Source organism: Bos indicus, chromosome 1, assembly GCF_029378745.1.
Source record: "Bos indicus isolate NIAB-ARS_2022 breed Sahiwal x Tharparkar chromosome 1, NIAB-ARS_B.indTharparkar_mat_pri_1.0, whole genome shotgun sequence".
Lineage (NCBI taxonomy): Eukaryota > Metazoa > Chordata > Mammalia > Artiodactyla > Bovidae > Bos > Bos indicus.
Window position 1 is genome coordinate 139916246 of NC_091760.1, and position 23869 is coordinate 139940114.

The 23869-nt window shown below is 39.1% G+C and overlaps 1 protein-coding gene across 2 annotated transcripts in view; it reads left to right on the top strand.

Annotated features, from left to right (window-relative positions):
• SH3BGR (SH3 domain binding glutamate rich protein) overlaps positions 1-23869 on the top strand; it is a 72325-nt gene that overhangs the window by 3383 nt on the left and 45073 nt on the right. The window contains exons 2-3 of one of the 2 annotated variants that reach the window (XM_019962737.2): positions 4430-4615; positions 15792-15872. In XM_019962737.2, the coding sequence (XP_019818296.2) occupies positions 4430-4615; positions 15792-15872 (267 nt within the window). The remainder of the gene's footprint in view (positions 1-4429; positions 4616-15791; positions 15873-23869) is intronic. The other variant, XM_019962745.2, reaches the window with a different exon arrangement.

Here is a 23869-nt window from a genome sequence, read left to right on the forward strand (position 1 = left end):
GTAAGTGGGAGGGGCCAAGCGAGTGACCCGAAGATCCCTCTGATGCATCACAGTCACCAACAGTGGCCGGTGACTTCAGGACCCCGAATGACACTTTCTTTTTATTTTTTGATTCATTTTATTGCAGTATAGTTGATTTACCATGTTGTGTTAATTTTTGCTGTATAACAAAGTGATTCAGTTATATATTCATATACATTCTTTCTCAGATTCGTTTCTATTATGATTTATCACAGGATATTAACTATGGTTCTCTGTGCTATATAGTCGGGCCTTGTTTATCCATTCTATATACAATCGTTTGCATCTGCTAATCCCAAATTCCCACTCCATCTCTTCCACACCCTCCTCTGCTTTGGCAACCACAAAACTGTTCTCCTTGAGAATGACACTTTCTTATGAGTCAATGTAACAGGATAAGAAAACAGAGCTTTCTGAGCTTCCACTGAGGTCCCGAAGGCTCCAAGTGACAAAGACCCTGAGGACCCCAGACCCTCCGGAGGGGCTGCTCAGAAGGATGAGGCAGCCTTGGCCATGGCACCCTGGAGAGGGGAGAAGGGGTGAAGCATGCAAGGAGAAGTGGGTCTGTGGTGAGGACTGCTGGGGGGCTCTGCACCACCCCTCCCCTTGAAGCCTTGAAGGGGAGCTCCCCTCTGGGGGCTGATGTTGTGTCCCTGGGGTCAGCTTGGGAGGCCATGTGGAGAAAAGCTGTACATCGACTGCAAGGAGTGGGGAGTGTGTAGCGGGGTTCCTTGAGCAAGGGTCCACCGAGGGGGTGTTGTAGGAGAGTGCACCCACACTCAAATGGGTATCAGAGTGTGGGCAAAGGCCACGTGCCAGCCAGGTTGAGTCACGTGCTCACCCCTCCCTCTGGGCTCATCCTAAGACCCTTCTCCAGCCCCCAGCAGAAGTCAAGTGCTCCAGACAGCTAGGAGAGCAATGCTTTTGACCTATTTTAAGTGACTGGTGTTTGGGAAGTCCAGGATGGCAGATTTTATTTTTCTTCTCTTTTTTTTGAATGAGGTGCTGAGAGATAAACTTTAATGCAATATCATGCTCCCAACAGTCAGTCAACTTTCTGTAGATGTAATTGCTTGTCTTGAGAGGGATAATAATCAACAGATCATCCCCTCCTTTTTTCTCCATTTTTCTTTGACTTTCCAGAAGAGAAAAAAATAAGTCAGGACTTGGGAAAATGTTCTCCATCTATTTAGAAACTGTGGAATAAAATTAAATCCTTTTCCATCCCACCTCAAATCCTAAGGCATGATTTTTTTAAGTTCTTTTCTTTTATAATTGACATGTAGTTAATTTACAATGTTGTGTTAGTTTCAAGTGTGTTGTATAGTGATTCAGTTAAGTCCTGAGGCCTGATTAATAGAGATGGGAATGCCGTCCGTGGGGAAGTGGACTTCAGCCAGGCTGAAGGTATTTGAGGAGCAAGGAAGAGAAGGGTTTGAACAGAATACAGAATGTTGCCTTCTGAGTATTTAACTAAAAGGAAATCTACCTGAAGTGAGGATGTCTCTACTCTTTGAAACAACAGCAAGGTTATCTCTGAAAATAACTAAAGGAGTAAGTGGTTTATAAAGTGACATAGTAATTATGAACAGGTTGGAGAGTATGTAGAGAAAACATGATTAAAGTAATAATTTAGTCCAACAACCGGTCGTCGTGTCTGGTGGGATTTTCTGATATTCAGAAACTCCGCCGTGAGGCCCGGGAATATGGAGTCCAGTTTCCACTAGAAGGACCAGGAGGTCTGGGGTTCCCCTAGCATAGCCTTGGGGAAGCTCACCCTGGTGGGGAGGTGAGCAGTCTGTCCATTGGTTCTGAGAGATGTGACACTCAGGAATGTGCCTAAGTGCTTATGCCAGATTCTTAAGGGACCTTCCATCGTTCTATTCCTTTCTGTATGACTTATGTTTTTATTTTTTGTCTACGCTTGCCCCAAACTGAAATAGATCCCTTGGCCTGAGTCTTATGGATTAAATGTTTTATTGTAGCTAAGAGCAGCCTTTAATTTATTGACCTAATGCTTTTAGTTGTTTTATCTTTATTATGTTGATGGTACAAATATTAATTAAGAAAATGTATGATTACCATTTATGTATGGGTATATGTAATTTATATACAAAAATTTATATATAATTTATATTTAGGTAAGTATTAGATACTCAGTCGTGTCCAGCTCTTTGTTACTCCATGGAGTGTAGCCCATTAGGCTCCTCTGCCCTTGGGATTCTCCAGGCAAGAATACTAGAGTGGGTTGCCATTCCCTTCTCCAGGGGACCTTCCTGACCCAGGGATGTAACCAGGTCTCCTGCATTGCAGGCAGATTCTTTACCATCTAAGCCACTAGGGAAGCCCATAATTTATATTCACTGTACATTAATTAAAATTATAAAACAGTAATTTATATTAATTAAATTATTAAACAGTAACATTATGCTTATAATTAATATGCTATATCTATATATAATCAAGTCACCACCCAAACCAAATTACATAGGGTTCATTTTTGGTGGTGATTTGATTCTAGGGCATAAGCATCCATATGTATCTTTCTTTACCTTACCTTAGGAAGGAACCTCTACACAAAAGTCATTGATATAACCAATCATTTTGGCAAAAATGAATAAAATAAGAATTTTGGGGAGGTGTATAAATCTCTGAAAGCTCAGTTGGTAAAGAATCCACCTGCAGTGCAGGAGACCCTGGTTCAATTCCTGGATCGGGAAGATCCTCTGGAGAAGGGATATGCTACCCATTCCAGTATTCTTGGGCTTCCCTGGTGGCTCAGCTGGTAAAGAATCCACCTGCAATGTGGGAGACCTGGGTTCGATCCCTGGGTTGGGAAGATCCCCTGGAGAAGGGAAAGGCTATCTATTCCAGTATTCTTGCCTGGAGAATTCCATGGACTGTATAGTCCATGGGCTCTCAAAAAGTTGGACATGACTGAGTGACTTTCAGTGACTTTTATAAATCGATAAAGATTTATATCGAATGAATTGGGTTTAAACAAAAGAGGGTTTGAATCTAGATGTTGGGTTTAGGATGGGCATGTACCTTTTCAGTGTTTGGAATCCTCAGAATCTAGTCCTTCTGCTGATAAACAAGTTACATGAAAATGACAAGGGGGCTCATATCCTAGAAAACATTCTTAATGACTATTTTCATTGTGAGGCAATATTCCATTCAGAGGACTTAAAATTAAGATATTGGATATTTTTATATCAAAGAAGATACTAATGTAAACTTTCAGTTTTAAGAAAGGACCATATTGTGCCTCTTTATCATCTGTGCAAATGAGTGCATTTTTTTTTTTAACCCAAATAACATCTTATGAATCTATTCATGTGAAGAGCTTGGCACCATGTCTTGTGCAGGGTAAGGAATCAATAAATGAGTATTGATTGGTTTATGCTATTGATCATTTTGAAGTTTCTCCCAGAGTTCTTACAATGTGGTCCGCACTCTGCTGTAAGTTGTCTACAAAACAGCCTAGTGGTCCAGTGGGTAAGACTCCATGCTTCCAATGCAGCAGGTGCAGGTTTGATCCCTGGTCAGGGAACTAAGATCCCATATGCCCTCAGTCAAAAAAAAAAAAAAAAAAAAGGCATCGTGCATTCTGGGAGTAAATTCCTTGACTGAAGAGAGAAAAATTCTGACTGAAGAGAGAAAATTGGGGAAGGAGGGCTAAGATTTCAAGATGGCCACATTCACAAAGAAATGACATTGGTAGAATACAGTCCTTACTGGTGACCCACGTGTGGAGAAAAGGGCACCTGGGTTTTCTCTTAGGTGCGGCTGCACTTTGATTTTGCTTAAAGAGTTGGTTGTGAATAGAGAACAATTATTTTACTGCTTTACTCTTTCATGTGCCAGGAGAAATATCCACCAGCTTTTCTAGTTTTTTCCCTGCTCTTCCTTTTCCAATAACCTCCATGCGGACTTTTCGGTTTCCTGTGTTATTTCTAAAGCTACGTTTGTTCAGCGTGACTCATGTTCCCATTTTCATAACTGTGAATAGTGCCTTTTAGTGTGGGTATACTTGGTATTTGAGTTTCATAGTAAATTGTGTTTTTTTTCCTTCTTTCTATCATCTTGTTCTTTGTAACCAATCTCTATTTATTTTTTGGCTTTAAAGCTTAGCAGAGAATTAAAAGTATTTTGAAGACCTCGAATAAAAGCTATGATGATAGTATCTTTATTCCTATTCGGTTGACTATATCATGATTTAAACATTGATGAGATTAAATTTTCAGAATTTAAATGATTGCTCTGTTGATCCTATTAAATGAAGAAGTGTGATTTTATGATTTTTCTTGTTTAAATACTTAGCAAAGTTATTGGTATTGTATGGTATAGTTGGAGAATGGGTTTTTACAAAACGGTCTAACGGTAATCCTTTTCTTCTCATGACTAGATTAGGAAGAAACAGCAAGAAGTTGTGGGCTTTTTGGAAGCTAATAAAATCGATTTTAAGGAGTTCGATATTGCTGGAGATGAAGACAACAGGAAGTGGATGAGAGAAAATGTTCCCGGAGAGAAGAAACCTCAGAATGGGATTCCGCTGCCTCCTCAGATCTTTAACGAGGAGCAGTATTGTGGGGTGAGATTTAGTTTCTCTGAAAATTCTTCTGCATGTGTGTTTATCAGAAATTGTTTAAAGCAGATAAGCTTCGAGGTAGCATTTACATTTGTTGACATTTTTCAGCTTGTGATCTATTTCTACTATTTGATACCTGGATGGTTAGATCCATGGTGGAGAATAAATAGTTGAGATTTTAAAAATGATAGAAACAATAAAATGATGATTCATAAGTTCTTGGGATTCCTTTAGGTTTTTTATTTTATTTTGAAGAGAGGAGGCCACCTGTTCAGGCAAAATAAGTGTTTAGTTGAAATGACATTCTGTTCACCCTGGTAGGGTACACATACCTGCATCCACTGGGTACACTTTCACCTTTGTAAAGAATGATTTGCAGAAGTAAAGTTTTGTGTGAAAGTGAAAGCGTTAGTCCCTCAGTCATGTTCAACTCTTGTGGTCTTATGGCCTGTAGCCTGCCAGGCTCCTTTGTCCATGGAATTCTCCAGGCAAGAATACTGGCGTAGCTTTCCATTTCCTTCTCCAGGGTGTCTTCCCAACCTAAGATCGAACCCGGGTCTCCTGAATTGCAGGCAGAAAGTTTTGTGTAAATGCATCTAAATTGCTAAAAAACTGTTCTGGACACCCTTCCTCCTTGTGAGGACACAAGAAGATGACCGTTTATGAACCAGAGAGGGGGTATTCAACAGACACTGAATCTGCTGACACCTTCATCTTGGACTTCCAGCCTCCAGATCTGTGAGAAATAAATGTCTGTTGTTCGTCAACCACCAACAACAAAACAAAACCAACAAAAACTCTTCTGGGCATTTAATTATAATAGCAATTTTATTTTATACATTTAGTCATTCATTTTACCACAAAATCATTTTTTCCTCAGGGTTTACAGATTCTGCTTGGTAAATCAAATTGTTGAAAAGAAACGTTTAAAAGCTCAAAGGACTTTGGAGCATGAGAACTGGAGTTAGCTTTGGGGGGTCATCTAAGTCTTCCAGGTCATTTTTCAGACTTGGCCATCATGCTTCTGGAAGGCAGAGGGAACTAATTACCCAGAGCTGTGCTGGTTCTGGAGGTCGGAGCCTGGCATAGGATTTTTTCACTCACTTCTTCTCTTTTATAAAAAATTAATTATTTATTAAAAAATTGTAGGCAATTATTATTTTGTTTTGCTTCACCACGTGGCATGTGGGATCGTAATTCCTCGACCAGGAATCAAACGTTTGCCCTTTGCCTTGGAAGCATGGAGTCTTAACCATTAGACTGCCAGGGAAGTCACCACCTTTCTCCTTGCTATACAAAACTGCTGGTCCTTTAGCTCAGCTTCTCTTTGTGATTATATTTCTCACCTAAAGCAAGTGTCATCAAACTACAGCCCGAGTGCCAAGGCCTGCAGCTATCTGTTTTGGTGAAATTTTATTGGACACGCCTGCACTAATTTACCACCTAGTGCCTATGGCTAATTTTGCATGATGGCAGAACTGAGCAGTTGCAACAGAGACCATCTGACCCACAAAGCGAAAAACATTGAGATTTACTATCTTTTATGGTGGTTCAGATAGTAAACAAACCGCCTGCAAAGTAGGAGATCCAGGTTTGATCTCTGAGTCAGGAAGGTCCCCTGAGAAGGAACTGGCAACCCACTACAGTATTCTTGCCTGGAGAATCCCATCGACAGAGGAGCCTGCTGGGCTGCAGTCCATGTGGTCTTAGAGTCAGACGTGACTGAGTGACTAGATGACATGACATTTACAGAAAAGCTTTTAGACCTCTCATTTGAAGCATGAATTGTTCTGCTGTTGGGGGTTTATATAACTTTCTTAGGGCTGATATAACAAAATACCACAAACCTGGTGATTCTTATGGACTGTATGTTTGTGTCCCCCTAAATTTGTATGTTGAAGTTCTAAGGCCCAAGGTGATGGTATTTGAAAAAGGGATCTTTGGGAGGTGATTAGGATCAGATGAAGTCCTGTGGGTGGGGCCTTCATGGTGGGATTAGTTCCCTTATGGGAGGAGGAAGAGAAAGAGACCCCTTTCTCTTCACCCTGTGATCACACAGCCAGAGGCAACTGTCTATGAGCCAGGCAGAGAGCAGCACTTAATGATGCTACACCCAGAACACATTTCTGTTAGTCAGCCACCCAGCGTATGGTATTCTGTTATGGCATCCCCAGCTGATGGTTACAGTGCTTTAAAACAACAGAAATTTATTCTTTCACAGTTCTGGAGGCCAGAAGTTTTAAATCAAGGCATCAGTAGGGTTGGCTTGTGCAGCAGGCTCTAAGCGAAAATCTGTTTGATGAGTCTCTCCCGGCTTCTGGTGGCCGCCAGCCATCTCTGACATTCCTCCACTTGTTGACACATCAGGTCCTTCTCTGCCTCCATCTTTACATGGCCTTCTTCTTGGGGTCTCTCTGTGTCTTCACATGGCTTTTGTATAAGGACAGAAGTCATTGGAATAGCGTCCACCCTAGTCCAGCATGGCCTCATCATAAGTAACTACATCTGTGAAAGTAAAAAGAGAAAGTGTTAGGTGCTCAGTCATGTCTGACTCTTTTTGACCCCAGGGATTATAGCCCACCAGGCTCCTCTGTCCATGGGATTTTCCAGGCAAGAATACGGAGTGGGTAATAATTCCTTTCTCCATAGGATTTTCCTGACTCAGGGATTGAACCCAGGTCTCCTGCATTGCAGGTGGGTTCTTTACCATCTGAGCCACCAGGGAAGCCAATATCCCAATTTCCAAATTAGGTCATTTTCTGAGATTCTGGGTGGACATGGCTTTTGAGGGGGAAGTACAGGCTGTGTGAATTTACATGGCTGTGTTAGGCTTCTTCAGAGGCTTAACTTAAAGTCCTGTGGATGTGAGAGTGTTTTCAAACAGGTTTAAGGTGTTGAGTAATTATTTAGTGGAACTTATGGCCAGTCCCTTGGACTGCAAGGAGATCAAACCAGTCAATCCTAAAGGAAATTAACCCTAAATATTCATTGGAAAGACTGATGCTGAAGCTGAAGCTCCAATACTTTGGCCAACTGATGCAAAGAGCTGACTCATTGGAAAAGACCCTGATGCTGGGAGAGACTGAAGGCAATAGGAGTAGGGGATGGCAGAGGATGAGAGTTTAGATCGCATCACTAACTCTGTGAGCATGAATTTGAGCAAACTCCAGGAGATAGTGGAAGACAGAGGAGCCTGGTGTGCTGCAGTTCATGTGGTCACAAGGAGCTGGACACTATTTGGTGACTAAACAAGGAACAATGGTCCAGTCCAACTCTCTTGTGATTGAAGCTGGGGCTTCCCAGAGTGAGGAAAGTATTTCCTTGGTAAGGGAGGGTCCCTCCCCTGTACACCACACTCCTCTCCCCACACCCTCCAGACTGCTTGGCTTCCGGACATCTCTCCAACCTGACCTGAATTTCTAAGAATTGTGGCTCTTATTAGATAAGGAAAGGGAGAAAAAGGCTTCTTGGGGTGGGGGCCAATGGTGTTGGTCAATTTTTATTTTTTAGAAATTAAAAATTTATTTATTTATTTGTCTGCACTTGGTCTTAGTTGCCTCATGGGGGATCTTTGTTGAGTCATGAGGGATCTTTTGTTGTGGTGCACGGGCTCTCTAGTTGTGGTGTGAGGGCTCAGTCGTTGAAGTGTGTGGGCTCAGTTGCCTCGTGGCATGTGGGATCTTAATTCCCCAACCAGGGGTCCAACCCACAGTTCCTGCATTGCAAGGTGGATTCTTAACTACTGGGCCACCAGAAAATTCCATATAAATATTTTTTTTAATAATTGAAAAATGAGTCTGTGTACACACAGAAAAAATGGTTCCAGAGTTGTCCACAGTGGAGATGATTCTTCCTCCCATTTTAGACGCCTCTAGTTCCTTTTTCTGCAGAGAAGGCAATGGCACCCCATTCCAGTACTCTTGCCTGGAAAATCCCATGGACGGAGGGGCCTGGTGGGCTGCAGTCCATGGGGTCGCTAGGAGTGGGACACGACTGAGCGACTTCCCTTTCACTTTTCACTTTCATGCATTGGAGAAGGAAATGGCAACCCACTCCAGTGTTCTTGTCTGGAGAATCAGGGGGACGGGGGAGCCTGGTGGGCTGCCGTCTATGGGGTTGCACAGAGTCGGACACGACTGAAGCGACTTAGCAGTAGCAGTAGCAGTTCCTTTTTCTGAGGTGGGCCAGATTTATGAGCCCACCACCTGGGAAGTTACACCTGGCTCCACTCAAGAGAGCACTCTGCTTATTTTAACACTCTACTGTTGCTGTCTTGAAATTCATAATGATTTTTGAAAACGGGTTGCCTTGTTTTTATCACTTTATTTGCACTGGGCCCTGCAAGTTATGTAGCCGTCCTGCTTTGACCCATCAATGTTGGTAATTTCTTGTTTGGCCTTCCATGAATTTTGTACGTATATTAACCATTGTTAATCATTTAAAAAAATGGGAATAAACTCTATACACTTGTTCTTTTCACTTAATAACTGTGTCTCAGAGGTTATTGCAGAGCTGCTCATATTCTTTTTAAAAAGCTTTTTAAAATTTTATATTGGCGTATGTAGTATGCTCAGTTGTGCCTGACTCTTTGAGACCTCATGGCCTGTAGCCACCCAGGCTCCTCTGTCCATGGGATTCTCCAGGCAGAATACTGGAGCGGGTTGCCATTTCCTTCTCCAGGGCATCTGCCTGACCCAGGAATCGAACCCATGTCTCCCGCTTTGCAGGCAGATTTTTTTTTTTTTAACCACTGAGCCACCATGGAAGCTCAGGAGTGGGATTGGTGGGTCACATATTCTTTATTTCAATGGTTGCAAAACATTCCATTAGATATGCCATAATTAATTGCCACAGTTCTCTAACGGGAAACATTCAGGTTGTTTTCAGTTTCCCTCTGGCTCAGCCTGCAATGCAGGAGACCTGCATTCGACCCCTGGGTTGGGAAGATCCCCTGGAGAAGGAAATGGTAACCCACTCCACTATTCTTGCCTGGAAAATCCTATGGACAGAGGAACCTGGCAGGCTACAGTTCCTAGGGTTGCAAAGAGTCAGACACGACTGAGCGACTTCACGTCTCTTCTCAGCTACAGACGATGCTGCAGAAGTCTCTTTACACGTACAGAACTTTGTGTTCAGTCTGGGTGTATATATAGGATAAATTCCTAGAAGATGTGCTGAGTTACAGCATATATGCATCTCATATTTCAATAGATATTAAATCTGGACTGTAGTTGCACCATTTTATATTTGGGTGTGGCTGGTTTCCTGTGACTTTGATAATACTCTATATGCAAACTTAATCAATTTGTTAGATGAAAAATGTGTTCTCACTGCTTTGACTTGGATTTCTGTCTTTATTGCAGAGGCTGAACATCTTTTCCTCTGTTTATAAGCTTTCTGTGTTTTTTTCCTATGACTTTCTACTTTTTCTGTTTGGTTCCAGGTAATGTTTATTGGCTTGTGAGAATGTTTGCTTATGATGGAAAGTAGCCCTTTCACTACCATAGATGTTGCAAATATTTCCCTATGTTTCTTATTTGTCTTTTGACTTTTTGAAGTTTTTTTTTTTTTTTCTGGAATGCAGGGCTTAACATTTATTTTCTGTAGACAGTTTATTAATATGTTTTATAGTCTCTGCACTCTATATCTTGTTTAGAAAATCATTCAGCACTCTAATATCATTAAAGGAATCATCTCGTTTTCTTCTAGTACTTTTCTAGTGAAAGTAGAATTTTAAATCTCTTACTTTTTCTTATTTTCACTGTCCTTTTCAATTAAGACTAGTTACAGTGGGGACAATACTTAAGTCTTTTCTTTCAACCTATGTTTATCCCAGAATAAAAATTCTGTAGTTATTTTCTGCTATAGAAATAGAACTTCAAAGGCATTTCTTATTTCATTTTACTGTCATCTAGCAATGCTTTCTGTATTAACTGTGGAAGAAGAAAAGATTTCCCAACTAAGAAAAAAGACTTGTATTTTTAAGATGTGTTTTCCTATTATAAATACGGCTCTAATGAGATAAGCATACAAATGATTTTATGTTTAGCTGTTTTGAATTCTTTCTGCATTCAGAGAGGTATTAGTAGTTTTTCTTACTAGCAGCTTTGCTAAACTTGCTTTTCTGCAATCTGTGGATATTCCCAACAAAAGGGCATTAATGAGGCAGAGGACTTTGTCTGCAGAAAGTAGGTAAAATGACTATTTGTATTGTAGATTCCAATTTTAAAAAGACTCAAAGTTCTGAAGGACGTGTCAGGTTTGAAATGGCATAGTTGTTCAGTTGCTAAGTTGTCTCCGACTCTTTGCATACAACCCCATGGACTGCAGCACGCCAAGCTTCCCTGTCCTTCACTATCTCCTGGAATTTGCTCAAATTCATGTCCATTGTGTCAAGGATGCCAGCATAAATCTACTCAATATTTTGTAATAGTCTATATGAGAAAAGAATCTGAAAAAGAATGGATATATGTCTATGTATAATTGAATCCCTTTGCTATGCACCTAAAACTAACAAAGCATTGTGAACCAACTATACTCCAATATAAAACAAAAATTAAAAAAATAAAGTAACAAACCTGCTTTAAAAAAATAAAATGGCATAAATCTGAATGGTTAGCATATCTTTCCACATGATAGAAATGTTGAGCATCAGAATAAGACTATCACTTAAGTTGACTCAATGGCCTCTGTGTATTCTCAAATGATGATGGCAGCAGCTGGAGGGGACCTCAAGGACAAGCAGTGGCTTTCTCTGCACCAGGTCAGTGCAAGGGCTGGTGTCATGGGTGGTTCTGTGTACCATCGTGTCCCTGCCAGCCTGAATTCCTGCTGCTCTGGGCAGAACAGATGAAGATGTTATCTCGAGGGCATGGCAGACAACCTGTAGCTACAGAAAGGGGACACCGCCAGGAAGCCAGGCCCAGTGGAGGCCAGGTCACCCGCCTGGCAGAAAAATACTAACAGGAAGTGGCAGACTTGTCTGCTGATGCCAAGTTGGAGTCTGTGCATTTTCACCAATGTGAGGGTTGGAGTGCCTGCCTGGTCCTGAGCGCAACTAAAAGGGTCTTCGACCATGCAGCAGAGAGGCAAATATGTCTGGGGACCCAGGGCTGCAAGAGGGGACAGGATGCCTGCCTGATTAGGGCAGGGGGAGGGTGTTTTCAACACACTGATGTTACTGAACACGCTGTTTTATTTTTTAATATTTTTGTATGATGGCAATTTTATTATATCTTACATATAACTTTGATAGTGTACATATCAACATGTTAATAAAAATTATCTTTTGTTTTGTCATTATGGTCAAGTTTTGTTTGCTTTTTAAATTAATTAATTTGTCTATTTTTGGCCAAGCTTGGTCTTCTTTGCTGTGCATGGGCTTTCTCTAGTTGCGGCAAGCAGGGGCTACCGTCCAGTTGTGGTTCACAGGCTTCTCACTGAGGTAGCTTCTCTTGTTTCCGAGCACAGACTCTAGGCATGTGGGCTTCAGTAGTTGGTGGCACATGGGCTTAGGGCTCTGCGGCATGTGGGATCTTCCCAACTAGGAACAGGGATCCAACTGGTGTTCCCTGATTGGCAGGCAGATTTTCAAATACTGGACAACCAGGGAAGTCCTTCTTTATTTATTTATTTTTTTAATTTTATAGAAGTGTAGTTGAGTTACAATGTTGTGTTAGTGTCTGGTATATAACAAAGTGATTCATTTATACATATATTTGTTTTCATATTCCTTTCCATTATGGTTTATCACAGGATATTGAATGTAGTTCCCTGTACTATAACTACTACTTGACTACTTGTTAGTAATTCAGTTCAGTTCATCACTCAGTCGTGTCCGACTCTTTGTGACTCCATGAATCGCAGCACGCCAGGCCTCCCTGTCCATCACCAACTCCTGGAGTTCACTCAAACTCACATCCATCGAGTCAGTGATGCCATCCAGCCATCTCATCCTCTGTCGTCCCCTTCTCCTCCTGTCCCCAATCTCTCCCAGCATCAGAGTCTTTTCCAGTGAGTCAACTCTTTGCATGAGGTGGCCAAAGTACTGGAGTTTCAGCCTTAGCATCATTCCTTCCAAAGAAATCCCAGGGCTGATCTCCTTTAGAATGGACTGGTTGGATCTCCTTGCAGTCCAAGGGACTCTCAAGAGTCTCCTCCAACACCACAGTTCAAAAGCATCAATTCTTCGGCGCTCAGCCTTCTTCACAATCCAACTCTCACATCCATACATGACCACAGGAAAAACCATAGCCTTGACTAGACGGACCTTTGTTGGCAAAGTAATGTCTCTGCTTTTCAATATGCTATCTAGGTTGGTCATAACTTTCCTTCCAAGGAGTAAGCATCTTTTAATTTCATGGCTGCAGTTGCCATCTGCAGTGATTTTGTAGCCCAAAAAAATAAAGTCTGACACTGTTTCCCCTGTTTCCCCATCTATTTCCCATGAAGTGATGGGACCAGATGCCAAGATCTTCGTTTTCTGAATGTTGAACTTTAAGCCAACTTTTTCACTCTCCACTTTCACTTTCATCAAGAGGCTTTTTAGTTCCTCTTCACTTTCTGCCATAAGGGTGGTGTCATCTGCATATCTGAGGTTATTGATATTTCTCCTGGCAATCTTGATTCCAGCTTGTGTTTCTTCCAGCCCAGTGTTTCTCATGATGTACTCTGCATAGAAGTTAAATAAGCAGGGTGACAATATACAGCCTTGACATACTCCTTTTCCTATTTGGAACCAGTCTGTTGTTCCATGTCCAGTTCTAACTGTTGCTTCCTGACCTGCATACAGATTTCTCAAGAGGCAGGTCAAATGGTCTGGTATTCCCATCTCTTGAAGAATTTTCCACACGATCAACACGGAAATCAGATTGATTATATTCTTTGCAGCCAAAGATGGAGAAGCTCTATACAATCAACAAAAACAAGACCAGGAGCTGACTGTGGCTCAGATCATGAACTCCTTATTACCATATTCAGACTTAAATTGAAGAAAGTAGGGAAAACCACTAGACCATTCAGGTATGACGTAAATCAAATCCCTTATGATTATACACTGAAAGTGAGAAATAGATTTAAGGGCCTAGATCTGATAGAGTGCCTGATGAACTATGAAATGAGGTTCGTGATATTGTACAGGAGACAGGGATCAAGACCATCCCCATGGAAAAGAAATGCAAAAAAGCAAAATGGCTGTCTGCGGAGGCCTTACAAATAGCTGTGAAAAGAAGAGAAGCAAAAAGCAAAGGAGAAAATGAAAGATATAAGCATCTGAATGCAGAGTTCCAAAGAATAGCAAGAAGAGATAAGAAAGCCTTCCTCAGCGATCAATGCAAAGAAATAGAGGAAAACAACAGAATGGGAAAGACTAGAGATCTCTTCAAGAAAATTAAAGATACCAAGGGAACATTTCATGCAAAGATGGGCTCGATAAAGTATTATACATTAGTTTAATATATATAAGTATATATTAGTTATATATATCAGAGAAGGCAATGGCACCCCACTCCAGTACTCTTGCCTGGAAAATCCCATGGATGGAGGAGCCTGGTAGGCTGTAGTCCATGGGGTCCCTAGGAGTCGGACATGACTGAGCGACTTCCCTTTCACTTTTCACTTTCATGCACTAGAGAAGGAAATGGCAACCCACTCCAGTGTTCTTGCCTGGAGAATCCCAGGGATGGGGGAGCCTGGTGGGCTTCCGTCTATGGGGTCACACAGTGTCAGACACGACTGAAGCGACTTAGCAGTTATATATATACATGTTATATATATATATATATATATATACATACATATATACACACACCTATGTACAGGCTTATATATATATATATATATATATATATGTATAAGCACACACACACACATATATATATATATGTTGTTAAGAGCAAAAAATTGTGAAATCCATCCAAAATTTAGCAAGAGATATCTGGGAAAATTTGCATGTTAGTGAGAGACTTTATTTTCTTGGGCTCCAAAATCACTGTGGATGGTGACTGCAGCCATGAAATTAAAAGACGCTTGCTCCTTGGAAGAAAAGGTATGACAAACCTAGACAGCATATTAAAAAGCAGAGACATTACTTTGCAACAAAGTTCCATCTAGTCAAAGCTATGGTTTTTCCAGTAGTCATGTACAGGTGTGAGAGCTGGACCATAAAGAAAGCTGAGTGCTGAAGAATTCATGTTTTTGAACTGTGGTGTTGGAGAAGACTTTGGAAAGTCCCTTGGACTGCAAGGAGATCAAACCAGTCCATCCTAAAGGAAATCAGTCCTTGATATTCATTGGTAGGACCAATGCTGAAGCTGAAGCTCCAATACTTTTGGCCTCCTGATGTGAAGAGCTGACTGATTGGAAAAGACCCTGACGTTGGGAAAGATTGAAGGCAGAAGGAGAAGGGGGTTGGCAGAGGATGAGATGGTTGAGTAACATCACTGACTCAATGGACATGAATTTGAGCAAATTCCAGGAAATAGTGTAGAACAGAGGAGCCTGTGTGCTGCAGTCCATGGGGTCACAAACAGGCAGACATGACTTAGTGACTGAACAATGACAACTTACTAGTACTACTACTACTAATGCATCCTATCATGTAATCTTTAGCAACAACTAGTAAGTGTGTGTTCTGGGAATCAATGAGTATTTTTAATACCAAAGACTCACTCAGAGTATGTGATATTTCCCTTAAGATATGAGGCAGCTTACAAAAATACATTCAGTACAAAAGAAGAAAATAATCACAGAGAATCAGGGTGACAGGTAGGAAAAAAGCAAAGCTTTGGATAAGATGAACACACAGGAATTACATAAAATTTTCTTCTTAACATAGGTGGACTGTCTTTGGTTTTAAACTCTTAACACATGTCAGGAGAGGGTAGGCAGTAGCAAGACTGCCAATGTATGTTTGAGTCTTGTCAGTAATTCCTGAGCCGGGATACTCCGTGTGTGTGTGTTCTCACTATACTATAACAGGCACAATGAAGGCGTGTAAAAACAAATGTAAACTTCATGGTTCAATTTCCCAAATTTGGGGATTTATCATCTTTGGCAAAGCGAATAAGCTTTTGTGTTAGCTCCTCACTTTATGACTAATAAATAAGAAAGATTAACTTAGGTCAATGTACTGACTCACAAGTGTGTATTGGGTTTAATCATTCTTTTTCTTTGCTTCAAGGATTTTGACTCTTTCTTTTCTGCAAAAGAAGAGAATATTATTTATTCCTTCCTTGGCTTGGCTCCCCCTCCAGGCTCAAAGGTAAGCTTGAGCACCCCCATGGGGTTCGATATAGGTCATAAGTGAGGATAAGATCAGCATCCGAGACTGTTAAATAAATAATGATCTTTAAATTAACATGATTGCAATATACTTCTTTTTCTTATGCAGAGATATGCATGGGTTCTACTGAAACATATTTCAGAACTATACTTTTATTATTTTTGAGGTTTATACCTAGTTATAATAAGTTTTACAATACCTAAGTTAAGAAATATTGCATTCAATAATTTTAAGGGTGTTAATTGAATATGTAAAAATATAAATTCTCAGGTTATATCTATGAAATTATTTTGTTGTGAATTTTTCACAACAGCTTATGTTAGTTAATTTTATAGTGATATATACTCTTCTATTATTTCTGTTTAAAATAAATTGAATTTTGCCTTTTTGTATCTGGTAAGGAGGGAAAAAGTATGATCTAGACTCGTAAATAAATTTCATAAGGTTTCCCCCCCCCCTCTGGTGTTGTTTCATCTTTAATTATGTATTAATATCATTGAAATAAAGAATTATGCTAATAAAACAAGTACCATGAATTTGAATGTTTGATGGAGATCATCTGGCTTTATTCTTTACTTTCATTGAAACCCTTACCTCTACCAAGCATCTCATACATGACATAGATACAAGACAAGCACACATTTATCTAATTCATTTATTTCTTAGTTAATTTGTTTGTGCCCTGCTTCATTTCAAAAGAGATTTTTGTGAAAGTTAATTCTTGCACAAGTAAATTCTGAGCTCCCCTGAAAGGATTACCTTACAGAGATGGGTGTGTCTCAGAGGCATGTGGGTGTGCTGTCTTCCATGTGTCTGCATTCTTCAGGTAATAATGCCTGAGGTCTCTTTTATGAAGTTTAACAGATTCTGTCTCCAAATGCTAATGTAGATTTCCCAGATGGCTAATGGTTCTATAGGAGGATAAAGCCTCCTGTTAAGATAATGAAACACCTTTCTGGCTTTGGTCAACTTAAATGCAACATATTTCATACATTTTATTAACAGCTTAAAAAAAGTGCTAAAAGTTATTACACACAATTCAATCTTTTTTATTTGATGAAAGAGTTTGTTAACGGAGTCACATTAGTTTAGCTAGTATGTTTAAGAGATGGTGCCTTAGTGTTAGGATATATTTCTTGGTGGGGACACTCAGGTCCCTGGGATCTTGAAAAGGAGAGGAAGGGTGGAGGGAAGAGTGTTTCAGGGAAAGGTAAGAGCAAGTGCAAAGGCCCTGAGGCAGCATAGAGCTTGGAGAAGACCTGCTTGATGGCCATGAGGCCTGAGTCCCTGGAGTGAGGGGAACAGATACATGGGATGCAGGGGTGGCAAGTGAGCAGCCTGTGGCTTACTGGGGTGCTCTGGAGTCTATCTTAGGTGTGTGAAGACATAAGGGTTTTCAAGCAGAGGAATAAAGTGATCTTATTTCCTTCTTAGAACTCTTTTGACTACAACAGGATGAATGGATTGAAGTGGGATGAATGACTACAGATGTCCTGGTGGCTTGGATTAGGGTGGTGGGGATAGAATGGTACAGAAGTGGATGACTTTAGTGCCTGTTCTGAAGGAAGAATGCTGGTAAGAATTGCTGATGGACTGAATCAGCAATGAGCATGTTGGACAGCAAAGAGATGTATTGCAGGCAGATTCTTTACCATTTGAGCCACCACAAAGGGACCCCACTATTTGCAGCGCAGTTTGAGCTAGAACCTTCGTTGCTGTCACTATTGCTCAGTGGTTATGTGTGTGCACCCTGGCAAAGTCCTTCAAGTCTCCTTTGGGAAGACAGACACTTGATGATTTATGGAAATGATATTATTTGTCACAGTATCATTTTGTAGTAAACAACATCGTGGAGAAGTGTCAGCAAAGAAATCAATCTTGCTCAAGCTAAAAATAGACATTCTTGACTATTGTGGAGAAAATGTATACTTATAAAATGATATTCAGCATTATAAGCAGCATTATTGCTTGCAGAACTGGTTTTTTGTCTTAAGCAGGCTGTTCCAGGCCAAGTACAGGGCTGGTTTTCCTAAGAGAGCTTTGTGAGTAAGCACTGTCCCTGTAAAGTCAACCTTAGTTCTTCACATATCTGATTCAATGAGCATCATTCTTCTATTTTATTTTTAATTGAAGTATAGTCGATTTACAATGTTGTGCCAATCTCTGCTGCAAAGTGACCTAGGTATATACATATCTGCATTCTTTTAAAATGTTCCTTTCCATTACGGTTTATCCCCAGAGATTGGATATAGTTTCCTGTGCTATACAGTAGGACCTTGTTGTTTCTCCATTCTCAATGTAATAGTTTGCATCAACCAGCCCCAAACTCCCAGTCCATCCCTTTCCCCCCTCTCTCTCTGCCTTGGCAACCACAACCCTGATCTCTAGGTCTGTGAGTCTATTCTTGTTTTGTAGGTAGGTTCATTCTTTTTTATGGCCGAGTAGTATTCTACTGTATATATGCACCACATCATTATCCATTCATCTATCAATGGACATTTGATAGGTTTAGGTTGTTTCCATGTCTTGACTATTGTGAATAGTGCTGTTATAAACATAGGGGTGCATGTATCTTTTTGAATTATAGTTTTGTCTGGGTATATGCCCAGAAGTGGGATCATATGATAATTCTATTTTTAGTTTTCTGAGGAATCTCCATACTGTTTTTTGAGGAACCTCCATACTGTTTTCTGTAGTGGCCACACTAACTTGCATTCCCACCAACAGTGTAGGAGAGTTCCCTTTTCTCCAGACTATCTCCAGCATTTGTAATTTGTAGACTTTTCAGTGGTGGCCATTCTGACCCCTGTGAGGTGGTACCTTGCAGTTTTGATTTGCATCTCTCTGATAATTAGTAATGTTGAGCTAAATAATTAGTAATTTTTTCATGTGCCTACTGGTCATCTGTACATTTTCTTTTGAGAGTGTCTATTAAGGTCTTATACCCATTTTTCAATTAAGTTGTCCATATATTTTGGAGATTAAGCCCTTGTCAACTGTATCATTTGCAAATATTTTCTCCTATTTTATAGGTTGTCTTTTTTTTAAAATTTCCTTTCCTGAGAAAAAGCTTATAAGTTTGGTTAGGTTCCATTTGTTTATTTTTGTTTTTATTTCTATTGCCTTGGGAGGCCAACCCAAGACATTTATATGATTTATGTCAGAGAATGTTTTGCCTATGCTCAGTGAGCCTCATCCTTAATAACACAGAAGCAAGGCTTTGGTTGCATAACCAGTTTCCAATTATGCCTTCGTAACAAGGAATATACATTCTTACTGAACCTAGGCAAATAACTATATTGTAAAAAGTAAAAAGATTCAATTAGAATTTTTGAATTCTGGAGGAATCAGAGAGAATGTTATTTACAAATGTTTGATTTCAATGTACAAAAGTAGCATCTACTACAATGTCAAAATTTATAAAATACTTAAGAGAAAAAACAGGGCTTCCTTACACATCCAGAAAATAAAACATTAAAAAAAATCAACAATATTCCAAGCAAAAACTACAGTCATACCTCATTGATTCATTCTGTTCTATGTAATTAGCTCTTAATTCCACTGGATCCGAGTTTAGAAGCCTCAGGAATCCATCTACATCTCAACTAGAATTTTGGAAATTCTGACTCAGTCCAGTCATATGGTCTCTAACTGATGCTATCAGAAGCCTCTACTCCACAGCACTCGACGTAAAATCCTTTTCTGTGGCACTCTGAGTAGTCATTCTACATAGTAGATTAAGCACGATGGTTTGTAGCTGATTACAAAGGCTTTCAGGGAAGCTAAGAAAAATATCTGTGTGTGACAAAAGACTTAAAAAACTTAAAATGACTGTGGTTAATTCATTACTGTTCATTTTCAAATTTGAAAGACTTGATGAGAATTATGATAAAAATAGTGCACCTGGTAGGAAATTTTGTTATATATGCTAACAAAGAGCCAGCAGAAAAAGAAATTAAGAAAACAATTCCATTGCAATTGCAGCAAAAAGTAAAATACCTAAGAATACATTTGAGCAAAGGGGTGCATTACCTATGCACTGAGAACAGTAAGACATTGTTGGAAGAAATCGAATAAATAATAAATGGAATAAATAAATAAATGGAAAGATATTCTGTGTTCATGGATTGGAAGAATTAATGTGGAATCTATAAATTTTTTGACCAAATTTAGGAAGATTTTAGCCATTATAGTTTCAAATATTATTTCTGCCCCATTTTTTCTCATCTCCCCTTCTGACAGTCTAACTCCATATATTTTAAGTCTTTTGTCATTATCCTATATTTCCTTTATTTCCCTGAAGCTTCTTTTTAACCCTTGTTTTTCTCCAGTCTTCAAATTGTATAATTTCTGTTTGTCTATCTTTAAGTTTACTTACTTTTTCCTCTGTCATCTTTATTTTGCATTTAGTCTAGTGACGCTTAAATTTCAGATATTGTACTTTTTTTTACATTCTAGAATGTCCCATTTGTTTGCTGTTTACAGTTTTTATTTCTCTGCTGATATTTCCAATTGTTTCATCACTGTAGGAATATTTTCCTTTACATCTTTGAGTATAGTCTTATTAAGTTAAGTTGCTCGCTCAGTCATGTCCAACTCTTTGCGACCCCGTGGACTGTAGCCCACCAGGCTCCTCCGTCCATGGGATTCTCCAGGCATGAATACTGGAGTGGGTTGCCGTTTCCTTCTCCAGGGGATCTTCCTGACCCAGGGATCAAACCCAGGTCTCCCGCATTGTAGGCAGATGCTTTAACCTCTGAGCCACCAGGGAAGCCCATAGTCTTATTAGCTGCTTTTAAAATTCCTTGTCTGCTAATTCCGACATCTGGCTTCTTTCTGGATTCAGTCTCTATTCTTTTTTCTTTTTGGGGATGGGTCACATTTTCCTTGTTCTTTATACTTCAAGGGTTTTGGATACTTGGACATAGTGAATATTGTGTTGTGCAGACTGTATTTTGTTATATTCCTCTGAAAAATGTTGATTTTTTTTGGCTTCAGTAGGGCATTTACTTTGTTGTACTCAGATTGCAAACACTATGTTTCTAGTAGCAGCTTAAATCTGAATTACTTTTTCTTTAGCTGAAACCAGTCATATGCACACATTATTCTGGGCTCAGTTGAGGATTTTGGCAGAGTTTATAAACAGAATTTGGGGCCCTCTCCATTTGCCTCTCTCCTGTCCAAGATTCTGTCTTGATTTTCCAGGGGCTGTGGTTGCCCCAAATTCAGGTTTTTTGATTTTTCAGACAAGAAAAAAAAAAACCTGTGAATTTGCTGTTGTGGTTTTATGTTTCTCACAAGATTTGCTTACTTTCAGGTTCAAGCCTTGAGAATGGCAACTTACTCGGTGCTATTCCTACTTTCTTAAAAAATATTAAAAAAAAAATTACTGCTCAGTAGTGTTAACTATATTTACATTGCAGTGCAAAAGACCTCCGGGACTTTTCATTTTGTAAGACTGAAAGTCTTATATTCATAATACTCCCCATTTTTCCTTATTCTCAGTCCCTAGTAACCACCATTTTTCTTTTTGTTTCTGTGAATTTTTCCATTTTAGACTCCTCATATGAGTGAAATCAAATGGTAGTTGTCTTTTTGTGACAGGCTTGTGTCAGGATTTTCTTTTTTTTTTTAAGGCTGAATAACATTCCATTATATATTCCATTCACCCACTGATGGTATTTGGATTGTCTCCAGTTCTTAGCCTTTGTTAATAATGTGGCTGTGAGCATAAGGGTACAAATCATTCTCATCTTTCAAGTGTCAACTTCCTCTTGAATCATCTAGCTTTTTATTTTTCCTTTAACTTATGTCTTATAGAAAATTTGTTCTTTAAATTTCACCTAGAGTTTATAATCATTGTTTGAGTGTCTGTAGAAGATTACTTTCCTATAACAGAATTACAGTCGTCAGTGAAATTAGATTTTAGTGAAGATTGAGATATGTTATTTATAACAATAAAACAATAACTCAAAGAAAACTTGAAATGAAGGGCATAAACGAAAAGAAAGCGGGAATATTGGCTCTCAGATGAATTAAAGACCAAAAGTGATAATGAAGTAAAAGAGGTATTATATAAAGAAAAATGGTAAAAATATATGAAGAAAATATAGTAGTCATGGATCTTTGTGGATCATAGTACATGGCGGTCAAATACATAAACCAGAAACCCCTAGAGAAAACTTGTTAAAAACATACCTTTCAATACATACATTGCATTTCTTACATATTAGGTACTCTTTTAAGCATACAAACAAATGTAATTAGCAAAATTAATTTTTAAAAAATCTTAAAATTAAAAAAAATTCTTCCAGTTTTATTGGGATATAATTGACATATAGTGCTAGAATTTAATGTATACAGCATAATCATTTACATGCATCATGAAATGAACCACAGTAAGTTTAGTGAACATCCATTATTTTGTATAGATACCAAATTGAAGAACTAGAAAAGAAATTGTTTTCCTTGTGTGAGAATTCTTAGGATTTACTCTTTTAACATTTTTCATATATAACACACAGCTATGTTAATTATATTATCATGTTGTATAATACATCTATAGTTCTTATTTATCTTGTCATTGGAAATTTGTACGTTTTGTCCATCATCATCCGGTTCACTTCTCCCCACCCCCTGCCTCTGGTAAACACATTTTTTTCCCCTATGAGTTTGTTTATTTGTTTTTGAAATATAATTAACCAACAACACTACATTAGTTCCCATTGTACAACATAGTGATTCATTATTTCAGGACGTTTCAAAATGATCACCATAATAAATCTAGTTACCATACAAAGATATTACATAATTATTGACTGTATTCCCTATATTGTATATTTCATAACAGTGATTCATCAATTTTGTGACTTAAAGTGTGTATGTCTTAATCTCCCTCAGTTGTTTATTTCCTCCCTCCATCCTTCTCCACTCTGGCAACCACTACATATTTATGACTCTGCTTCTGTTTGGTTATGTTTGTTCATTTGTTTTGCTTTTTAGATTCCACATATGAATGGTATCATACAGTACTTGTCTTTTTCTGTCTGACTTATTTCAGTTAGCGTAATACCCTCTAGGTCCATCCATGCACTTGCAAATTCCATTCTTTTATATGTGTGTGTTGTGTGTTAGTTGCTCAGTCATGTCCAGCTCTTTGGGACCCCATGGACTGTAGCCCACTGGGCTTCTGTGTCCATGGGATTCTCCAGGCAAGTATACATAGGAGTGGATCACCATTCCCTTCTCCAGAGGATCTTCCCCACCCAGGGATCAAGCCTGGTCTCCTGCATAGAAGACAAATTCTTTACCATATGGGCTACAGGGAAGTCCTAATTATTTTTATATGATGGTATAATATTCCACATATATATGGAATATATATATATATATATATATATATATATATATATATACATAATATCTTCTTTATTTACTCACCTATTTAAGAACACTTAGGTTGCTTTGATATTTTGGCTATTGTAAATAATGCTGCAATGAACATTGAAGTGCATATATTTTTTCAGATTAGTGTTTTCATGTTCTTCAGATAAATACTCAGGAGTACCACTGATGGATAGTATGGCAGTTCTATCTTGAATTTTTTGAGGACTCACCATACTTCCTTCCCTAGTAGCTGTAACAATTTGCATTTTTGTCAATGGTGCATGAGGGTTCTCTTTTCTCCATATTTTCACCAATACTTGTTATATGTTGTCTTTTTTATTTTTTAAACTTTAGAATATTGTGGTGTTTTTTTTTGCCATACATTCACGTGAATCAGCCATGGGTGTACATGTGTTCCCAATCCTGAACCTCCCTCCGACCTCCTTCCCCATCCCATTCCTCAGGGTTATCTCAGTGCATCAGCCCTAAGCACTCTGTTTCATGCATCAAACCTGGACTGGTACCTATTGCATGTATGATAATATACATGTTTCAATGCTATTCTCTCAAATCATCCCACTCTCACCTTC